The 20,171-nt window shown below is 36.1% G+C and overlaps 1 protein-coding gene across 1 annotated transcript; it reads left to right on the top strand.

The window, feature by feature from the left end:
- Positions 1-3,192: 3,192 nt before the first annotated feature.
- On the top strand, positions 3,193-14,305 carry LOC136042412 (eukaryotic translation initiation factor 4 gamma 1-like; the record flags this gene model as incomplete). Its single annotated transcript, XM_065727385.1, has 3 exons — positions 3,193-3,500; positions 7,347-7,506; positions 13,847-14,305. Coding segments are annotated over 3 exons (927 nt in total), but the record flags the coding sequence as incomplete, so codon positions are not given.
- Between the last annotated feature and the right edge of the window lie 5,866 nt (positions 14,306-20,171).

The raw sequence follows: 20,171 nt of genomic DNA, 5'->3' as shown, positions 1-20,171 counted from the left end.
AAAGCAAAGAAAGCATAGTTCTTGACCCTACTCCCTAGTGTTATTTTGCTCTGTTGTGACTTGTGAAGCCGATTCCGCCGATACTTGAAATCGTTATTTTGATATTAGCTAGGCTAGTAGTCTGGCGAATACCGGATATCTATAAGACCCGTAAGAATAGTGTATTCGAATTTTTACTATAGAATCCTTGAACTGGCAACAGGTTTAGAACTGGTTTCAAGTTAAAACATGTTATTTTGGTAAAAAAAAAACAGATCATAGAAGCAGAAAAGCCACCTACCCCCTAGGACAGGTCAGTAGCCTACTTCTTGGGTTGCCCACGTGCAGGGATGTATAATTGTCCAGTTCCAGTAAACTTGGTACTTACCCTAAAAAAAATCCTGTCACGTAAGGTAAGCCACGTCCTTATTGTACACAAATTATCCCGTGGAAATGAACTATCTAAGTTGACTGATCAGATCAGATGAAGTTATGAACTGAGAATCAAATCAAATCAAACCTTTTTCGAACACAACATTGGTCTCTCACGGGACAAGCTGCCGACTAGGTCATTAATTAGGGTCCGCAGTTGACTTCTGCGAATCAAACGCAGCCGGCGGCTTTGAAATCCCCCTTTTACGGGCAACAAAGACATATTTTGCATTCTGCCAGACAATCAAGAAAGATCAGAAACTTCAAGTTGGACAGAGCTCAATTTAACAGAAATCGGGAGATTATCGGGAGGAAATTTCAGTCGGGAGATTTTCCAAAAAGTCGGGAGATCTCCCGATAAATCGGGAGGAGTGGAAGCACTGCCGGGAAGCGACTATTTCTACTTTAATCTTGTTATTGTTATTGGAGATATCGATATTAGAGGTGGTATCAGTGACGTCGAGACAGTTGGACTTAATTAATGGTCTGTTTTGGCTAAGCTCGGATTATAACATTTAGTTCCATATGTTCGATAAAACTTTATAAATTTTTCTCGTTCGAAAAGTTTAAACTATTCCTAGTGTGTAGCTAGTTATTGGAATTATCGATATCGAAGGTGGTATCAGTGACTTCGAGACAGTCGGACTTAATTGTCTTTTTGGGCTAAGCTTGGATTATAACATTTAGCTCCATAATTTATATTCGATAAAACTTTTATTTAATTTGTCTCGTGAGTAACAATGGCTTGCAAAACTGTTATGTACTAACATCTTCACTTTACTGATTTGGTACTCATAGTCGATAAAATATGTCAGGTAATATATATATATATATATATATATATATATATATATATATATATATATATATATATTTTAGAATTCTAGTTCAACTTTGCCTTTTATTACGCTTTTTACACTTATTTACATTTTTCAAGGCACTTGGTATTTACCAAGTGACATATAGCGATTACAATTTCTGTCGGTTCCGCTTTTGCTAGTTTGGACACTTCCAGATAAGCTAGGACGATGAAAGTTGGCAGGCATATCAGGGACCCGACCAGATTAAAGTAGAAATAGTCGCATCCCCGATTCGACCATCTGGGGGCAAGTGGAAGGACGGTTAATTCGGAAAAAGTAGAAAAAATTAGGTATGTTTAACTTACGAACGGGTTATCGGATCTTAATGAAATTTGACGTTTAGAAGGACCTTGTGTCTCTTATTAGAGCTCTTATTTTAAATCCCAACCTGATCCGGTCACATTGGGGGGAGTTGGAGGGGGAAACCAGAAATCTTAGAAACCGCTTAGAATGGAGAGATCGTAATGAAACTTGGTTGGAAGAAGCTCCTGGCTTTTCCGACCTCGTCACAAGTGCCATATGAGCTCTTGGCTCTTGTTTATTATTATGCTTCATAGTAGTCGATTCTTAAAAAAGTTAATATTTTCTTGGAATTCATGCCTTTCATGAGATCAATAATCCCAGGGCTTTCTTTCTCTCCTATATCTACTCACGTCCTCCACGGGGTTTTTACTCCTTTTGTCATTGTTCCAGCGTAGAATCACAAGGGTCTTAATTTGGCATAATAGTCTTGAAAAGACCCATTCTTAAAAGGACTACTGAAAAATAAATCTAACCGACAGTTTTTTCGCTTCCTGTTCTCATGTGAGCATTTTTTTTTTAATTTTTTAATTAAAATTAAAAATTTAATTTAATTAAAAAAATTTAATTTTTTAATTTTTTATTTAACTCTTGTACAGGTGACTCCAAAACTTTATTGAGTGATCAAAAAAACTTCTAATTAGAGTTTTTACCGAACTTATCGTCTAAGACTACCTGACGTTAATATTTTCTTCTTGGGGCTCACTCCTGACCTTTGAAGGTGGGGGATTATTTTCAATGTGGTATTTATTGCTACCAGATATAAATACAAATGAGGAGTGATAAAAGCCCGTGTCTTATTTTTTCTTTTCTTTTCGTCTACAATCTCAACTGGGGCATAAAACATTTAATTTACTATCAATTTTGTATTTGTGTCCCTTTTCCAAGTGTTAACGTTTTTACCACCATAACTTGCTTTCAATGGAAATGGATTTGGTGAATTCTTAGTTCCAATATTAATATTTTGGCTATTAGGCCCGGAGCTTGATATTTGATGGAAGAAACGTCTTCCAAATTCTTATTGAAAGATTGTGTTTCGTCACTGTAGAGTCATCTGGATCCATCTCCCTTAGCCATCAATAATAGGAATAAAAATAAGCAAAACATTCCGCTAATTTCCCTCTTCTTACTAATTGATACAGACGCTGCCCTCGTTTTGTATTTGTGCCTTTTCCATTCCTTTTTTAATGTTCCTTAAAAAAATATTTATATTTATTATTTTGCGATATGGTCATCCGTTTAATTAATGACTAATGAGTGCATTTTAATTCTGATAATTTTAATTTTGGTGTTTTTGTTTTGTTTTGGTTGTTATTTATACTTTTTGTATGTCCTGTTTTATTTATTTACCCGAGATACGACTTCGGCCCTTCGGGGCGTGTGATAGTAGTTTCTTGAAACAAACATCTCATCCTCCCTAAAGTGAAAAGAAAGGCTAGGAAAATTTGTCTCGCTTATAATATTATTGAGTTTAATAAATTAAATATATTAATTCCGTTACAGTAAGTAATATAATTTTGCTGGGCTTGCAGAAACCGTATTTCTTCTTGTTTTATACATGTTATACATTATTTAAACATTTTACATATTTGTAAAGACGTACACAAATTGTTTTATTTAGGCCGTTGATGATCCAATTTATGCTCCAATTTGCTCACATATTTATGCTCCAATTTATGCTGAGCTGTGTAAATTGATGTTTGAGAAAGAAGTACCCTCGGCTAGTGGAACTGGGAAAGTCAGTTTCCGAAAACTTTTGCTCGACAGATGTCAGCAGACTTTCGAAAAGGAGAAAAAGGACGATGAAGAAATTGTATCTAAACAGAAAGCCTTAGAAGAGGCCGATACAGAAGAGAAAAAAAAAGAATTACAAATGGAATTGAACGAGAGGATAGCAAAAACAAAACGTATTATATCAGGGAATATCAGGTAAATTATCAAATAAATTTTTGACCTGAAAGCTACTTTATATATTTACATACTTATTATAAACTACATATTTAGTATAATGTAAACTATTCCTTTGTTTACTTAATTTGAAGAATTGTTGTGAATTCAAGTGCAATGCTCATTACAGTTATGATTTGATATTCAGCTCCTGGAAAATAACACGTTTATTTGTAAAAAAGCTGTTACTCTTTACGTGTTAAAATTAATCCTTTTTGCGGAGGGGGTGGGGGTAAGGATGAGGTATATCAAAAATGATATAGTTTCAGGAAATATAGGATATTATGACTTAGGTTTTAGTCAATTAACAGATGTCAGGATGTTCAGACCTTGAGCCACGCTCCTTCTTCTGTGCACGTGTCTGTTCTTAGTAATGGTCTATGGTTTCTCTTGTAAAAATTAAACAGTTTTTCAAAGCAAACGGTTATTGAGTTAAATACAAAATGAAGCGAATACCACTGGATAATTTACATTTAGAATAGAGTGGTGTGTGGTGTATTTGCCTCCTTAGCTCAGCACTAGGAATTGTAGTATTCAAACTTGGAATCATTGAGTTTGTGCGCCTTAGAACATTCGGGTTTATGCCGCACAATGCGTTCATGCGCCACAATCCTGATACACTTAATGGATCGCATTAATCGAAATGTGTTATATCCTGGATTCAGAGGTGGGGTTATTTCCTGGGGGTCTTAGAGCCAAGAATCCTTTTAGAATTCTCTATTTTGTATATAATTTCTTATGATTTCATTAACTCATAAATTCAATATTGCATCTTTTTGCTTTTAGTTCAACTATTTAGTCTTGATTGAAAGACTCTGATGGCGTTTATAAGATTTGAGATGAAGCGAATAACACTGGATAATTTACATTTAGAATAGAGTGGTGTGTGGTGTAATTGCCTCCTTAGCTCAGTACTAGGAATTGTATTATTAAACTTGGACTTATTGAGTTTTTGCGCCTTAGAACGTTCGGGTTTGCGCGCCACAATGTCGATAAACTCTTAATGAATCACATTAACCAAAATGTTGAAATTAGTTTGTGACTATATAATCTCTAATAAGGCTTTAAAACCCGTATTTTCTATAGAAAGATTATCAATTGTATAGATGACAGGTTGTTTCTAAGGAAAATAAAGAAAAACTATTTAAAACCAGGGTCATTTACAGGGAGGGGGTTGCTACCACCCCCTCCAATTCCTAAATATCCTGTAATGACGGGAACTTTTATGTTTAATTTTATATTTAAATTATTGAATAGATTGTGTTTTTTGGTGACCCCCTTGAACGTTATTTATTATCGCCCTCCCCCGTTAACAAAACAAAATATGCGTACGTGACTGCGCAAGATTCGTTGTACCATTTGAAGTTGCCATAATTGTAGTATTGGAAATTAAACTATCACCTTCAAGCTGTTGTCTAGAGAAGTTATTACCCTAAAGATGACTTTCTTGTGCCGGGATGCTTTGGCTGGAATCTTGTTCAACGTGATAACTGACTTCTGGGTGAAGCTTTTGTGAAGATAGTTGGTACAAGCAAGGTTGCAACGGGTTCCTCTCACCCCTTGATGCCGATAGGGATAATGTTGGAAATTTCTGTTGGGGCATAACATTTACTTATGTCTTTCCTCAGGAGAAAGATATACTAGATTATATGTCTGGTGGTGGAAGTTAATAATGGTAGGAGGGGGCCAGAGGACCGAGGTTTTTCCTGTGCAAAGTAATGACCAGTTTTTATAGCAAATTCTTGCTCTTACACTTTCAACAAGTGTAAAAAAAATAAATAAAAACAACGAAAATACCGCTGGTTAATCTCCACCAATGCGTATTCAGTGCTCAAAAAAAGGGAAGAAAAAACAAGATATATACAAAATAAAAATTGACCCTTTAAGGTTCTCAGTTTTGTTTCATATAAACTTCTTTCCTTCCTTCTTTGAGCTCTCTACTTTGTCAAAATACCTTCATTGTGTTTTTTTTTTTTTTTTTTTTTTTTTTTTTTTTTTTTTTTTTTTTTTTTATAGCTGCAAATCACCCTTGTTCAAGATTCTTTGGTTATTTGTGGATATTTTTTCTTCTTATTTTTCTTTTTTTGTTGAACTTCGTGTAAAGAGAGATAGTATGGTCTTAGAAACTATTTAAACCTAATTACCAAGGAAAATTTTAAAGGTTTTGTTTTTGTTCCCTTGACCCAGTTAAGGAATTTTTAATTTTAATTCTTTTAGAATCTTTTGAGGTTTCCTTTCCTTTTATTTCTTTAATCAAAAGTTTCCTCTTAAATCAGGGTTTTTTGAGGGGAAAGATGAGGGAGACGCAAATTAGAAAGTAAAAAACGAACCAAGATTGTTGGTTTTGTTTTATTTATACTCTATCTCTTTCTGAAAATTAAATAAAAAAACAAGTTTTTTCAACTGAAAGTAAGGAGCGACATTAAAACTTAAAACGAACAGAAATTACTTCATATATGAAAGGGTCTGCTTCCTCATCAACGTCCCGCTCTTTACGCTAAAGTTTGACTCTTTCTCTCAACTCTTCTTTTTAAAACAGTAAAAAACTTATGTTTTGTTTGTTTTTGTTTGTCATTGTTTTTTTTTAAATAATGCTAGTAAGTCCTGCGCTCCCTTCGTGGAAATTTTCCTCCCCCATGACAAATTCCTCGATGGAAAGTTCCCCCAGTATATCCCCTCTTTTCAACCCCTCCCCCCAACCAAAAAATCCTCCTGAAAACACCTGTACAGTTCCCAATAACTATTACTATATGCAAGCACTGGTCAAAGTTTGTAACTTGTAATCCCTCCCACGGGGACTTTGGAGGAGTAAGTCGTCCCCAAAGACATAGTTATAAGGTTTTTCGCCTACGCTGAATAAAATGGCTATCTCAGAATTTTGATCCGTTGACTTTGGGAAAATAATTAGCGTGGGAGGGGGCCTAGGTGCCCTCCAATTTTTTTAGTCACTTAAAAAGGGCACTAAAAATTTTCATTTCCGTTAGAATGAGACCTCTCGCAACATTCTAGGACAACTGGGTCGATACGATCACCCTTGGGAAAAAGAAAAAAAAAAAACAAATAAACACACATGCGTGATCTGCCTTCTGACAAAAAATACAAAATTCCACATTTTTGTAGATAGGAGCTTGAAACTTCTACAGTAGGGTTCTCTGATACGCTGAATCTGATGGTGTAATATTCGCTAAGATTCTATGACTTTTAGGGGGTGTTTCCCCCTATTTTCTAAAATAACACAAATTTTCTCAGGCTCGTAACTTTTGGTGCGTAAGACTAAACTTGATGAAACTTATATATTTAAAATCAGCATTTAAATGCAATTCTTTTGATGTAGCTATTGATATCAAAATTTCATTTTTTAGAGTTTTGGTTTCTATAGAGCCGGGTCGCTCCTTACTACAGTTCGTTACCACGAACTGTTTGATCATACTCTTTTGGTTTCTTATTTATTTTAGTTTTTTTATATTTTACGTTTTTGTTGAACGTCGTGAATAAACAGTGTGGTCTTAGAATGTATTTTTAGTCTGATTACCAAGTAAAATTTAAAAGGTTCTGTTGTTGTTTCCTTAATCCTGCTAAGAAATTATAAATCCTCAATCGTTTTAAGGATCTTTTAGGGTTTCTTTTCCTTTGTTTCCTTAGTCAGGAAATCAAAATTTAAGGATATGTCCTTACCTTAATCGGAATTTTCATTTCCATAATTTCCTTAAGCTTCTTTGCTTAATCAGCTGTTCTAAGAAAAAAAAGAGATAGACACTTTTTTAAAGTTTGGTTGTCTCCTTTAGCTCCTGTCTTTAGAAAGTATTTTTAATATAATTTTTTTCCCAGATTTATCGGTGAATTATTCAAATTACGGATGCTGACAATTAAAATTATGAATTTTTGTATTTCGAAACTCCTTAAATCTCGTGATGAAGAGCAGCTGGAATGTCTCTGCAAATTGATTTCCACAATTGGTAAAACTTATGAAGAAGAATATGATGCCAAAGTAAGTTCACCGTTCTTTATGCGAGATAACTCATTTATTAAATTTATTTATTGTCTTCTTCTAAATATATAAATGCACTGGCGGAGTTACTCCCTGAAATGATTTTATTGTTATATCCGATGTAATGGTGTTATTTCCTGGTTGTCTTAGAGCCAAGAACCCTTTTTGAAATCTCCATTTCGCATATGATTTCTTATGTTTTCAATAACTCATAATTTGTATTTTATCTTAATGCGTTTAGTTCAACTATTTAGTCTTGATTCAAAGATTCTGATGGCTTTTATATAATTTGACGTTTTTGATTAATTTTTATTATTATTATTATTATTATTATTATTATTATTATTATTATTATTATAGACGGGGCGAAAAATTGATCAGTTTTTTGTGTTTGTGTGTGTGTGTGTGTGTTTTCTAAGAATTAAAGTTATCGTTGGAAAATTAAGGGATGTGGTTTTACTTTGGCACCAAAGGTTGGATTTTTTATTATTTTTTTTTTTTTTTAAATCATGTCGTTTGCATTAGGCTTACGAGACTGTATCATCTCCCACGTAAATTCATTTAGATTTTGTTCTATTTAATTTTTTCTCATTTTCTTTTCTTATTATTTTTATCTAGGCTTTTTTTCAATTTGCTGTGGTTTACAGCAATTAAAGAATAACATTTTTTTTTTTATGGCACTTGGTATTAACCAAGTGATATATAGCAATCGCCAATTCTGTCGGTCTATCGGTCCCGGTTTTGCTACTTTAGGCACTTCCAGGTAAGTTAGGACGATGAAATTTGGCAAGCGTATCAGGGACCGGACTCGATTAAATTAGAAATAGTCGTTTTCCCGATTTTACAATCTGGGGGGGGGGGGGAGTGGGGGGCCGGCAAATTCGGAAAAAATAGAAAAAATGAAGTATTTTTAACTTATGAGCGGGTGATTGGATCTTAATGAAATTTGATGTTTGGAATTATATTGTGTCTCAGAGCTCTTATTTTAAATCTCGACCGGATCTGATAACATTGGGGGGAGTTGGAGGGGGGAAACCTAAAATCTTGGAAAACACTTAGAGTGGAGGGATCGGGATGAAACTTGGGAAAAATAAGCGCAAGTCCCAGATACGTGATTGACATAATCGGAACTGATTCGCTCCCTTTGGGTTAGTTTTGGGGGGGGGGGAGTAATTCTTAAAAATTAGAAAAAATGAGGTATTTTCAACTTAAGAACGGGTGATCGAATCTCAATGAAATTTAATGTTTGGAATGATATTGTGTCTCAGAGCTCTTATTTTAAATCCCGACCGGATCTGATGACATTGGGGGGAGTTGGAGGGGAGAATCCTAAAATCTTGGAAAACACTTAGAGTGGAGGGATCGGGATGAAACTTGATGGGAAAAATAAGCGCAAGTCCCAGATACATGATTGACATAATCGGAACTGATTCGCTCTCTTTGGGGTACTTGGGGGGGGGGAGTAAGTCTTAAAAATTAGAAAAAATGAGGTATTTTCAACATACGAACGGGGGATCGGATCTCAATGAAACTTGATGTATAGAAGGATATCGTGTCTTAGAGCTCTTATTTTAAATCCTGACCGGATCTGGTGACGGGGGCAGGGAGCTGGGAGGGGAAACCTAAAACTTGGAAAACACTTAGAGTGGAGGGATCGGGATGTAACATGGTGGGAAAAATAAACACAAGTCCTAGATAGATGATTAACATAAACGGAACGGATCCGGTCTCTTTGGGGTAGTTGGGGGGGGGGGTATTTCTGAGAAATTAAAAAATGAGGTATTTTAACTTACGAACGGGTGATCGGATCTCAATGAAATTTGATATTTAGAAGGATATCGTGGCTCAGAGCTCTTATTTTAAACCCGACCGGATCTGGTGACATTGGGGGAGGGGGTTGTGAGGGGGAAACCTAAAACTTGGAAACAGAGTTGAGGGATCGGGATGAAACTAGGTGGGAGAAAAAACACGAGTCCTAGATACATGATTGACATAACCAGAACGGATCCGCTCTCTTTGGGGTAGTTGAGGGGGGGGGGGTTTCTGAAAAATTAAAAAAAATGAGGTATTTTTTACTTACGAAAGGGTGATTGGATCTCCATGAAATTTGATATTTAGAAGGATATCGTGTCTCAAAGCTCCTATTTTAAATCCTGACCGGATCTGGTGACATTGGGGGAAGTTTGGGGTGGGGAAACCTAAAATGATGGAAAACGCATAGATTGGAGGATTAGAATGAAACTTGGTTGGAAAAATAAGCAGAAGGCTTGCATACGTGATTTACATAATTGGAACGGATCCGCTCAATTACGGGGGGGGGGGTAATTCTGAAAAATAAGAAAAAAATGACGTATTTTTAACTTACGAAGGAGTGATCGGATCTGCATGAAATTTCATATTTAGAAGGACCTCGTTACTCAGATATCTTATTTTAAATCTCAACCGGATCAAGCGTAATTAGGGGGGGGGGCATTTGGGGGGACTGGAAATCTTAGAAATACTTAAAGCGGTGAGATCAGGATGAAACTGAATAGGAAGAATAGAAACCTGTCTAAGATACGTGACTGACATAACTGGACCGGATCTGCTCTCTTTGGCGGAATTGGGGGGGGGGGTAATTTTGAAAATTGAGGTATTTGTAACTTACGAAAGGATGACCAGATCTTAATGAAATTTGATATTTAGAAGGATCTTGTGCTTTAAAGTTCTAATTTCAAATTCCGACCAGATCCTGTGACATTCGGGGGAGTTGGAGGGGGAAACCGGAATTCTTGGAAAACATGAAAATTGGGGAAATTATATCTTACAAATAGATGATCGGATCGTAATGAAATTTGATTTTTAGAAGGAATTCATCTCTCAGAGCTCTTATTTCAAATCCCGACCAGATCTTTTGACATTGGGGGGAGTTGGAGGGGTAAATCTTGGAAAAACACTTGGAGTGGAGGAATCGGGATGAAGCTTGGTGGATATAATAAACAAATGTCCTTGATACGTGATTGACAGAATCATACTGGATTCACTCTCTTTGGGGGAGTTGGGGGGAGGGGTTCAGTGATTTGGCAAGTTCGGTGCTTCTGGACGTGCGAGGGCGATGAAAATTGTTAGGCGTGTCAGGGAGCTGCACAATTTGACTTGATAAAGTCGTTTTCCCAGATTCGACCATCTGGAGGGCAAAAGGGAGAGGAAAAATTAGAAAAAATTAGGTATTTATAACTTATGAGTGGGTGATCGGATCTTAATCAATTTTGATATTTAGAAGGACTTTGTGACTCAGAGCTCTTATTTTAAATCTTGACCGGCATTAAGCCTCTGTTTTCCTTTTTAAATCAATCTATTGATTCATAGAATTTTGTTAGAGCTCATACCATATGATCCCTTGGCTCTTAGCGCTTCTCGCCTCGTCACAAGTGCCATATGAGCTCTTAGCTCTTGTTTTTTTATCAATCGATTGCATCCAACGTATATCTGTTTAGTCTAATCCCTAGAATGCCAAGATGTCTTGGTCGTCTGAGAGCGCTATGGATATTAGAAATTATGATTAATACTTTCTTAATTCTGAAAGAGTTAATTCCACTTAACTTTATTTCCGTTCTATAGGGTTTTCTTCTCTATTTCTTTTGTTTTGATTTTTGTAATTTCTAACTTCGTTACTTCTCATATTGCTGTGGTTCACAATAATTAAAGAATATAGCTTCTCATTTTTAAAATGATTACATTAAACTTTTCCTTTCTAGGCTAATGCCTAAAACTCCTTTCATTCTAGGGGTTTTTATCTACTATTACTTTTCTAGTACTGTACTGTCTCTTAATACTGATATGGTTTTAAATTTTCAAAATATACGACGTTAGTTTAGTTTTGGCAATTCCAGATGAGCTAGGATGGTGAAATTTGGTAGGCGTATCAGGGACCAGACCAAATTAAATTAGAAATAGTTGTTTCCGCGATTTGACCATGTGGGGGTGGGGGGTGGGGTGGGTTGAATGTTAATTCGGAAAAGTAGAAAAAATGAGGTATTTTCAACTTACGAACGGGTGATCGTATCTTAATAAAATTTGATGTTTAGAATATATCGCGTCTCAGAGCTCTTATTTTAAATCTCTACCAGATCCAGTGACATTGGGGGGAGTTGGAGGGGGAAACCTAAAATCTTGCAAAACGTTTAGAGTGGAGGGATCGAGATGAAACTAGGTGGCAAGAATAAACACAAGCTCTAGATATGGGATTTACATAACCGGACTGAATTCGATATCCTTCGGGGGGAATTGGGGGGTGTTAATTCGGAAAAACTAGAAAAATTGAGGTATTTTTAACTGAAGAACGGGTGACCGGATGTCAATGAAATTTGATATTTAGAAGGTACTCATGTCTCAGATTTTATAATTTAATTTCCGGCCAGATCTGGCGCCATTGGGGGGAGTTGGAGGGGGAAACCGGATATCTTGGGAAACGCTTAGAGTGGAGAAATCGGAATGAAACTTGGTGGGTAGAATGAGCAAATGTTGTAGATACGTGATTGACGTAACCAGACTGGATCCGCTCTCTTTGGGGGAATTGGGGGGGTCCAGTGCTTTGGTGAGTTGGGTGCTTCTGGACGTGCTAAAACGATGAAAATTGGTTGGTGTACCTGGGAACTGCATATATTGACTTGATAAAGTCGTTTTCCCCGATTCGACCATCTGGGGGACTGAAGGGAGAGGAAAGATTAGAAAAATGAGGTATTTTTAACACGAGTGGGTAATCGGATCTTAATGAAATTTTCTATTTAGAAGGAACTCATGTCTCAGAGGTCTTATTTTAAATCCCGACCAGATCTGGTGACAGTAGGGGAAGTTGAAGGGGGAAAACCGGAAATCTTGGGAAACGCGTAGAGTGGAGAGATCGGGATGAAACTTAGTTGGTAGAATGAGCAAATGTTGTAGATGCTTGATTGACGTAACCAGACTGGATCCGCTCTCTTTGGGGGAGTGGGGGGGGTCCAGTGCTTTGGCGAGTTCTGGACGTCCAAGGATGATGAAAATTGATTGGTGTGTCAGGGAACTGCACAAATTGACTTGATAAAGTCGTGTTCCCCGATTCGACCATCTTGGGACTGAAGGGAGCGGAAAAATTGGGAAAATGAGGTATTTCTAACTTACGAGCGGGTGATCGGATCTTAATGAATTTTGATATTTAGAAGGACCTCGTGTCTCTGCTCTTATTTTAAATCCCGACCGCCATTAAGCATCCGATTTTCCCTTTAAATCAATCTATTGATTCTTAGAATATTGCTAGAGCTCATGCCATATGAGCTCTTGGCTCTTCCGACCTCGTCACAAGTGCCATATGAGCTCTTAGCTTTTGTTATGTATATCTGTTATATATATCTAAAAATAAAAAAATGGGGCATTTTTAACTTACGAACGGGTGATCGGATCTCAATGAAATATTATAATTAGAAGGATATCGTGTGTCAAAGCTCTTATTTTAAATCCCGACCGGATCTGGTGACATTTGGGGGAGTTTTGGGGGGGACCTTATTGTACTATGCTTAAAGTATGTATAACAAAATATATAAAATTGTATATATATTGTATATATATATTATATATATATATTATATATATATATTATATATATATATATATATACATATATATTCATATATATATGTATATATATATATATATATATATATATATATATATATATATATATATATATATATATATATATATATATATATATATATATGTATGATGATATATGTTCGAATATATGATATATATGTTCGAAATCACTTGAGGTAAATTGTGTGGGACCTTAGATTGAATGACAGGTCAATACATTAGTGGAGGGATACTGATTGAAATGAAGCAGGACAGGCTACAGAATAGAACAGGTTGCCGCAACACTTCACTTTGCTCTGGCAGCTTAGGTCTAGTTTATCTCTGTTTTGGTCCATCTTATACTCAAGACCACGTATTACATAAAGTACAGAACGCATAAACAACATAACAGAACGTGTCTTAGCACGTCTTTAATCCCCTTGGCATTTCTGAAAAACTTGTTTTGAGCAAAATACATCTAATGAGTAAGGGAATTAAACAATGAAATATGGTCTGTGCTTTATTTTGATATAGAGTCTGTGCGTAGAAAGAGAGAAACTAGGGAACGTTTGTTCCAATCTTAGGATCTAATAATTTCAACGAAATGGAAATAAAGAATGCCAGTGAATTTTTTTTCTTCTGTTTTATGATTCATCGTTTGAATCATAATGGGGAGTGTGTTCGTCCCTAATTTTTATGCATTCATAAAGTAATCAACAAAGAGTAATAACCACCTTTATTTTATATTTAGTACCAAAGAGCAGTTGCTGAATCTAAACGTTTGGGAAAGCAATTGCAGATACAGCTGACGAAGCTTGATGTTTATCTCGACGAAATGAGGAAATTAAGCCAGAGCGAAGATTTGTCATCTCGCATTCGATTTATGTTAATGGACGTTCTTGACTTGAAGCAAAATCGGTGGGTGCCACGCCGAGAAGGAGAAAAACCAAAGAAAATTGATGAAATTCGTGGTGAATTGGAAAAAGAAAGGCTCGAAAAAGAATTATCTGTGCAAGAAGATATTATCAAACAGCCTCAGATGGGATATCCGTCACAAAGACGAGATGGTGGACGGAAAGAAAAACGACGAGAGATAAAGCCACTTGCAATTGTCGATCCTAATACCAATGAGGAAGTGAGCATATCACCTGATTCGGTTAGTCGGAGTAGGAGTGAATCCACTTCTGAGGTTGGTTTTATATCTGCTTGAAAAGAAATTTATAGCGTAATCATTGTAGTGTATGTAGTAATCAATGTAGTAACCGGGCTCGGTTAGTCGGAGTAGGAGTTAATCAAATTCCGAGGCTGGCTTTATATCTGCTTGGACAGAAATTTACAGCGTAATCAATGTAGTGTAAATGTCGTATGATGAGAATGCTAATATTCAAGATACGAAGAAGATAATTTTTCAGTGATTAAAAAATTGAAATAGTTGAATTATAACAAAATAATGGAAACGTTCGGAAAAAAAGTCATCTAAATTTTGGGGTTAGGTGGACTCCCTACAATTGAATTTTTTTTTATATATAAATTTAGCTCACAGTTTTTTATAAAAGTGCGTGTGCAAAGACAGTATTTTTTAGTTATTTTCTAGTATTTATAGTATATTTATATATAGTATTATAGTTATTTTATAATATTCAATGTCCAGCTTTTGTAGTGTCAATTTTGTAGTGTTTACAATGGAAGAATTTTAGCTAACCAAGTTTTTTCTTAAAATCATGAATTTAATTTTCGAGTCCAAGATGTATAAATTTTCTGGAAAAGGCCTCTGGCTTAATAGTACCAGAATTTTTGGTTAAAAAAGAAGTAAATTTTAACTCCAATCCCAAGTTATCTAATATGGTTAAAACAGTGATCATAGTATTAGGCCATCTCTCCTTGTAAGCGCATGTACTTTTTTTGTATTCCTTTTATTGACTGACTTGTTTTTTTAACAAGAAACCTAATTAACCGTATTAAAATACAATTGGCTAAAGAACTACCAGGTGAACACATTTCTTATCCTCAGATGGGGGTGGGGTCTGTTCAAAATCGGCCAATTGCCTTTTCTTGAGGGGCTAGTACAAAGAGGAGAGCCGATAGAATTGGTCAGTTGGTTTTGGAAAGACACCCTCCTTAATGCAGAAATAAATGTTTCGTAGAATTGCTAGTACCTATGGTAATATCATATCATTTATTTACCTTATTATTATTATTACTTGCCTATTATTTGCCTAAATTAAAGATCATGGAAGACTGTCGTAGTGTTTCTATATTTCTTTCGAAGTATCTTTTATTATTATCATCCTATCCTCTATAGACTATATTAAGACTAATCAGCTGTTAAAATAGCCGAGCAAACATACATTTTACCTACGAAATCCGATACAATATTGAGTTTCTCAATGTAGTGTTATTTCATTTTGGATTCATCGATCTAAATGGGGTATCTATGACCGAATATTAACGGCAAAAACGTACCAACGCAAACATCTCAGAACGAACTATGATCTGACGTGGAGAGCAAAGTTGGCGTTATACGACTGTCAAGAAAAAGTTATTTTGAAAATTTTGTCTTTACTTTTGGAAAAGAATGTATTCTTTATTGTTTCTTCAAGAAACACTATAAAATTCTGGGACCACTGTAAGCGTCCTAAAATCCTTACAGTATATTATTTCTAAATAGAGTGTTTCACTTTAACCCCCCCCCCGTTAGTTTGATATTGAAACCAAGAAAACTACACCAATGTGACTACCTTTTCGTTGTCTGAACTAACTTGTTTAATAAATCGGCGGAACATATTTGGAAATTCAGTTAGGATTCTCCAAGGTCTAAAAAAAACGTAATTATTTCTGAAATTATGAGTAACAAAACACAGAAAGTAGTGAAATCCATAGGTTGTTTTAAGGCTCTAAGGGTAATTATTTGGACTTGGCACTAAAAACCTCTAGCAAAAATATTCCAGAAGCAGCCTGGGTCCGCTTTCCAAATCTAACTAATTCTTATCTTCTTTCGGCTGTCGATCAGGTAGCCTTTTGCCACTCCCGAATATCAGATGAGAGACTAAGTCGGTGTCGTTAGTCATCTTGTGAATATCACCTAAAAATGTCTTTGGCTCATATTTATTCAACAGTGGTATTAATGTCAATGGCATACCATAAAATTAAAGTACGAAATGGCAAAAATGGTTTTTGTAGTTCCTGTACACTCCGAAAATTGTGTCATTATCATTCATTAGTTGTGTTATGTCTTGTATCATCATTCTGGAAAATAGTTTATAGTTTAATAACCATATAGTTTAAACCCTATACAGGCCCCTATAGGAACGATTACCATAAAAAATCTCCAGCGCTTCCCATTTGGTATCTAGGTCAGACTATTGAGAAAAAAAAATATTGGTATGATTTATTCAAAATTTTCAATTTTAGACCATGCTGCAAAAATATAACATTAGACTCTCAACTATGTGAACATGGGGGAACTTTCGCTTGGTGTGGAAGGCTTTAAAACAGGTGTTTTTTCTCGCAGTAAGGCAAAATGGTAGATCACATTTTTTACATTTAAAAATGATACATCCTTATTTGCACTTTTTGCTGTGGCTTGGCTTGTCAATCTTTTCGCCAATGATCAAGTCCATCAGCTTGAGCAGATATCACCGGTCAATTTCGATTGCGACTTAGAATGGGACTAGGATTTGTTTCTGCATTTTGGAATTGTCTGCCATGTTTATGTTGGGGCATAACACACGCCAAGGCATAGAACCCTGCAGCAACTTCAGACCTGAAGACTCTCAAGATCATCGGTTCGTCTGTCCTTTGAAGTAAGTGCTTTGGCGTCTGACCTTAAAGGAAGTCAGCCATTGCATACTGCTGCGTCAAAAAGCCACCAGAAGATTCCGAAACACCATTTTAGTGTTGGAAGATGACTGTGGCACATATCCGTCAGCAAGTCTACTAAATGTATACCCCTATGACGGTTGTTCTCATAAACAATGGCAGGCGTTGAAACTTCAACCTTGGATTTATTCTTGACGTTCTTGCGCCTGCATGAATTCTGTGGCGTTATTCTTGCATACGTCGAAGCCAAGCAAACCATGATGTTATCTAACCATTTCGCTGCAATAAAGCCGGAATAAATATCAGTCCTGTAATCTGACGTTTCTCTTTCTTTTTCTAAATTTCACCATCTAAGCGGAGTGGGCAGCCCTTCAGTCGCGCTTTGTTCAACGTAAAAATGCAAGGGAATTCTTTGATTTTTAGCAAGCTTATTCATTTCAAGCTCGAAAACCAATTGTCAAAGAAAATCTTGTAGCTTATTTTCTCTGGCAATATTTTCATCAGAAGTAAAAATATGTTGCCTTCAGCTTCAAGATCTGGCTCTATGACAACTCCAACTAGAATGCCCCTGATAAACTTCAAAACCATGTACACAACCTGACACACCAGCTCTTGTGAACACTTTTTCCCCTCTTCTTTTTTTTTGGTATATTTTGTCTCAAGTTTCTTCGCTCCTAGGAAGGAATCATTTTTTCATCAATTGAATGGTATTCATTGAGCTTGACTTCAAAAAATTTGGAAAGGATATGACCCAGGACGGGTCAAATCTTGTGTAGCTTTCTACATGTTTCTTAGCTTTATTATTGTCGTTTAAACGTTGGAAGGCAATAACAATTCCTAAATATCTTCTGTAGATTGACTCTAGACACTGCTAGATGGAGATCTTTACTTAACATCAATAGCAGCGGTCCCATACCCTAGTATCATATACTGATTCTGCATGTTTTAGGTTGTAAGACGAGCGGATTTTTTTTTTTTTCGGAAAAGCAAGTGTATTAATTTCTTCATCCTTTGTATTACCCTGCTATGATCCCTCAACCTTCAGCCCCCGAAAAATACAAAAAGAAGAGTAAAAAAAAGATAAGAATGAATGCAATAGGATAAATTAAAAAAAAAGTTTTTCAAATGTTAATAAGGAGCAGCATTAAAACCTAAAACAGGATAGAAATTTTTCTATATATGACGGCTGCCCCCTACCCACTGGCTTGGTCATTACAGTAAAAATTTTAATTGATTCAAATAAAGCTTGTTATTTCGATTCAATAATCCTTGTTTTTCAGCAGTCCAGACGAGGAACTGTTATCTTGCTACTGATCCACATTCTTCCACACTTAAGTAATTCCAACTGTAGTAATTCTAAATTGTATATATTTTGTATACATCTGACAGACAAGAAATCTTTCACCTCTTCGTTTTATTTCCAGTTTCTGTCTTAGAAATCGCCAACCTTTTCATTCATTTTTCTTATCCCTTGGTTTGGTGATTCACTGTTTATTCCAGATGTCATACGACAGCTCCTGGAAGATATCAATCGACTGCTCTTTCAGCCCAGGGCCAAATCTAGATTTTGTTAGGGGGGGGGTCACAAAAGAAATTTTTGGGGGGAGGAGGGTTACACAAAAAATAACGCAGAACAAATCCACTATTTTACGTGTTTACAAGTCAGACAAATATTTTCGGGTTCCCTTGCATATGGCCTTGTTTCAGTCCCAACGTAAGATGCAGCAATTTTTTTTTTTTTTTTATAGTACAAAGTAATTAAGTACAATGTACAATGGAAAAGTACAGCGATTTTCTACCACAGTTTCCTCTATAGGATTAAAAATTGGTCTGAAGAACATCAGCATCTAAGATTTTATTAACAATAAACACTAAAATCGACCATGATTTGAACTAGTGCCACTTGGAGACTAGCTTGGGTAGGTCTCTTCATTATCTCATCAAACGCAAACTCGTTTGCGATGAGTTTTCGCCGCTTATAACATAATATAGCTTTTGTCATATCATAAAGCAATTGATGCTTAAAACAAGTGATGATGGAGAAGAAAAACGGAAGAGTTCAAATGGTAATTACTCTGGACAGATTACTGAAACAGAATTTGGATAATTTACGAGAATATTAGTGTTAATTGGGACTTCGTTCTCCAGGTTGCAATAAAGTGGAAAAAGATCTGATCCACCCAAGTTTTTCTATAATGATGACACACTGTCCCGGAAGCTATAATAAACATCCGGCTTGTAATGCTAAGCATGATTATTCAGATGAGTAAATACAAAAAAAAGTGCAAACTCGCTATATTCCACAGCTTATATCAAGGAGGCACACTCGTGCCTCTATAAAGAGGCGACACACGACAATGTTAAGCGATCTTCGATTCCAGTGGTCGCAGAGGGATGGGGAGGGATGCATTTTGTAGCCCGAGCTTCAACTAAGAAACCTGCAAAATTTCATCCCTCTCCAACTTTTCCTTCATGGTTAAAATCTGGCCGAAAGTTTCGACCCGTCAACCCCAGCCTCCCTTTAACGTTTTCCGATAGGAAAACGTTAGGTCCCCTAGGGCTCAGGAGCTTATCTGTGAAATTTCAACTCGATCCGATAACTCCTTCCCTGTTTTCCAGAAACCACGCATAGCCATTTAAAATTCATTTTCTTTTTTTTCCTAAACGCCTACAGGTCACATCCGACATCGGATCTGGGTGTACGAAGACTCATTTGATGTGGAATTCTCCTAGTAAGTGCCCTTGAAAGTTCGTAGGAAAATCTTAACCCCCCAAAAGTTTCGACCCCCTAACCCCAACCCCCCCTTTTAACGTTGTCCGATCGGGCTGAAATTCACAAGTTAAGGTCCCCTACGGCCCAGGAGCTTATCCGCGAAATTTCAGCTCGATCCGATAACTCCTTCCCTGTTTCCCAGAAACCACGCATTAGCTAACTAATTAACGCATTTCTCTCCATAAGAGCCCATGTTAATTTGAAATCTTTAAAAGTTATTGAGAAGTTATATTTAAACACATGGAAGTTATTAGCTCTGTCGGTAGAGCGTGCGACTTTTAATCCTCTGGTCAAGGGTTCAAGTCCCTTACGCGCGGTTTTTTTTCACAACATCAAAAAAATTTTGATAACACCTGGACAGCTTATCATTTGAGAGATAACAGAATATTAGCTTCTAATGAGCAAAAGAAACATTTCTGTCATTCTATTTATTTTTTTATATTTTATACAATGATTTAAAAGCAGGGGAGTGGGGGGGGGGCGG

This window comes from Artemia franciscana, unplaced genomic scaffold (assembly GCF_032884065.1).
Source record: "Artemia franciscana unplaced genomic scaffold, ASM3288406v1 Scaffold_1262, whole genome shotgun sequence".
NCBI classification, from domain to species: domain Eukaryota; kingdom Metazoa; phylum Arthropoda; class Branchiopoda; order Anostraca; family Artemiidae; genus Artemia; species Artemia franciscana.
Note: the sequence above shows the minus strand (reverse complement) of the source record. Positions and strands in the feature narration are given on the sequence as shown.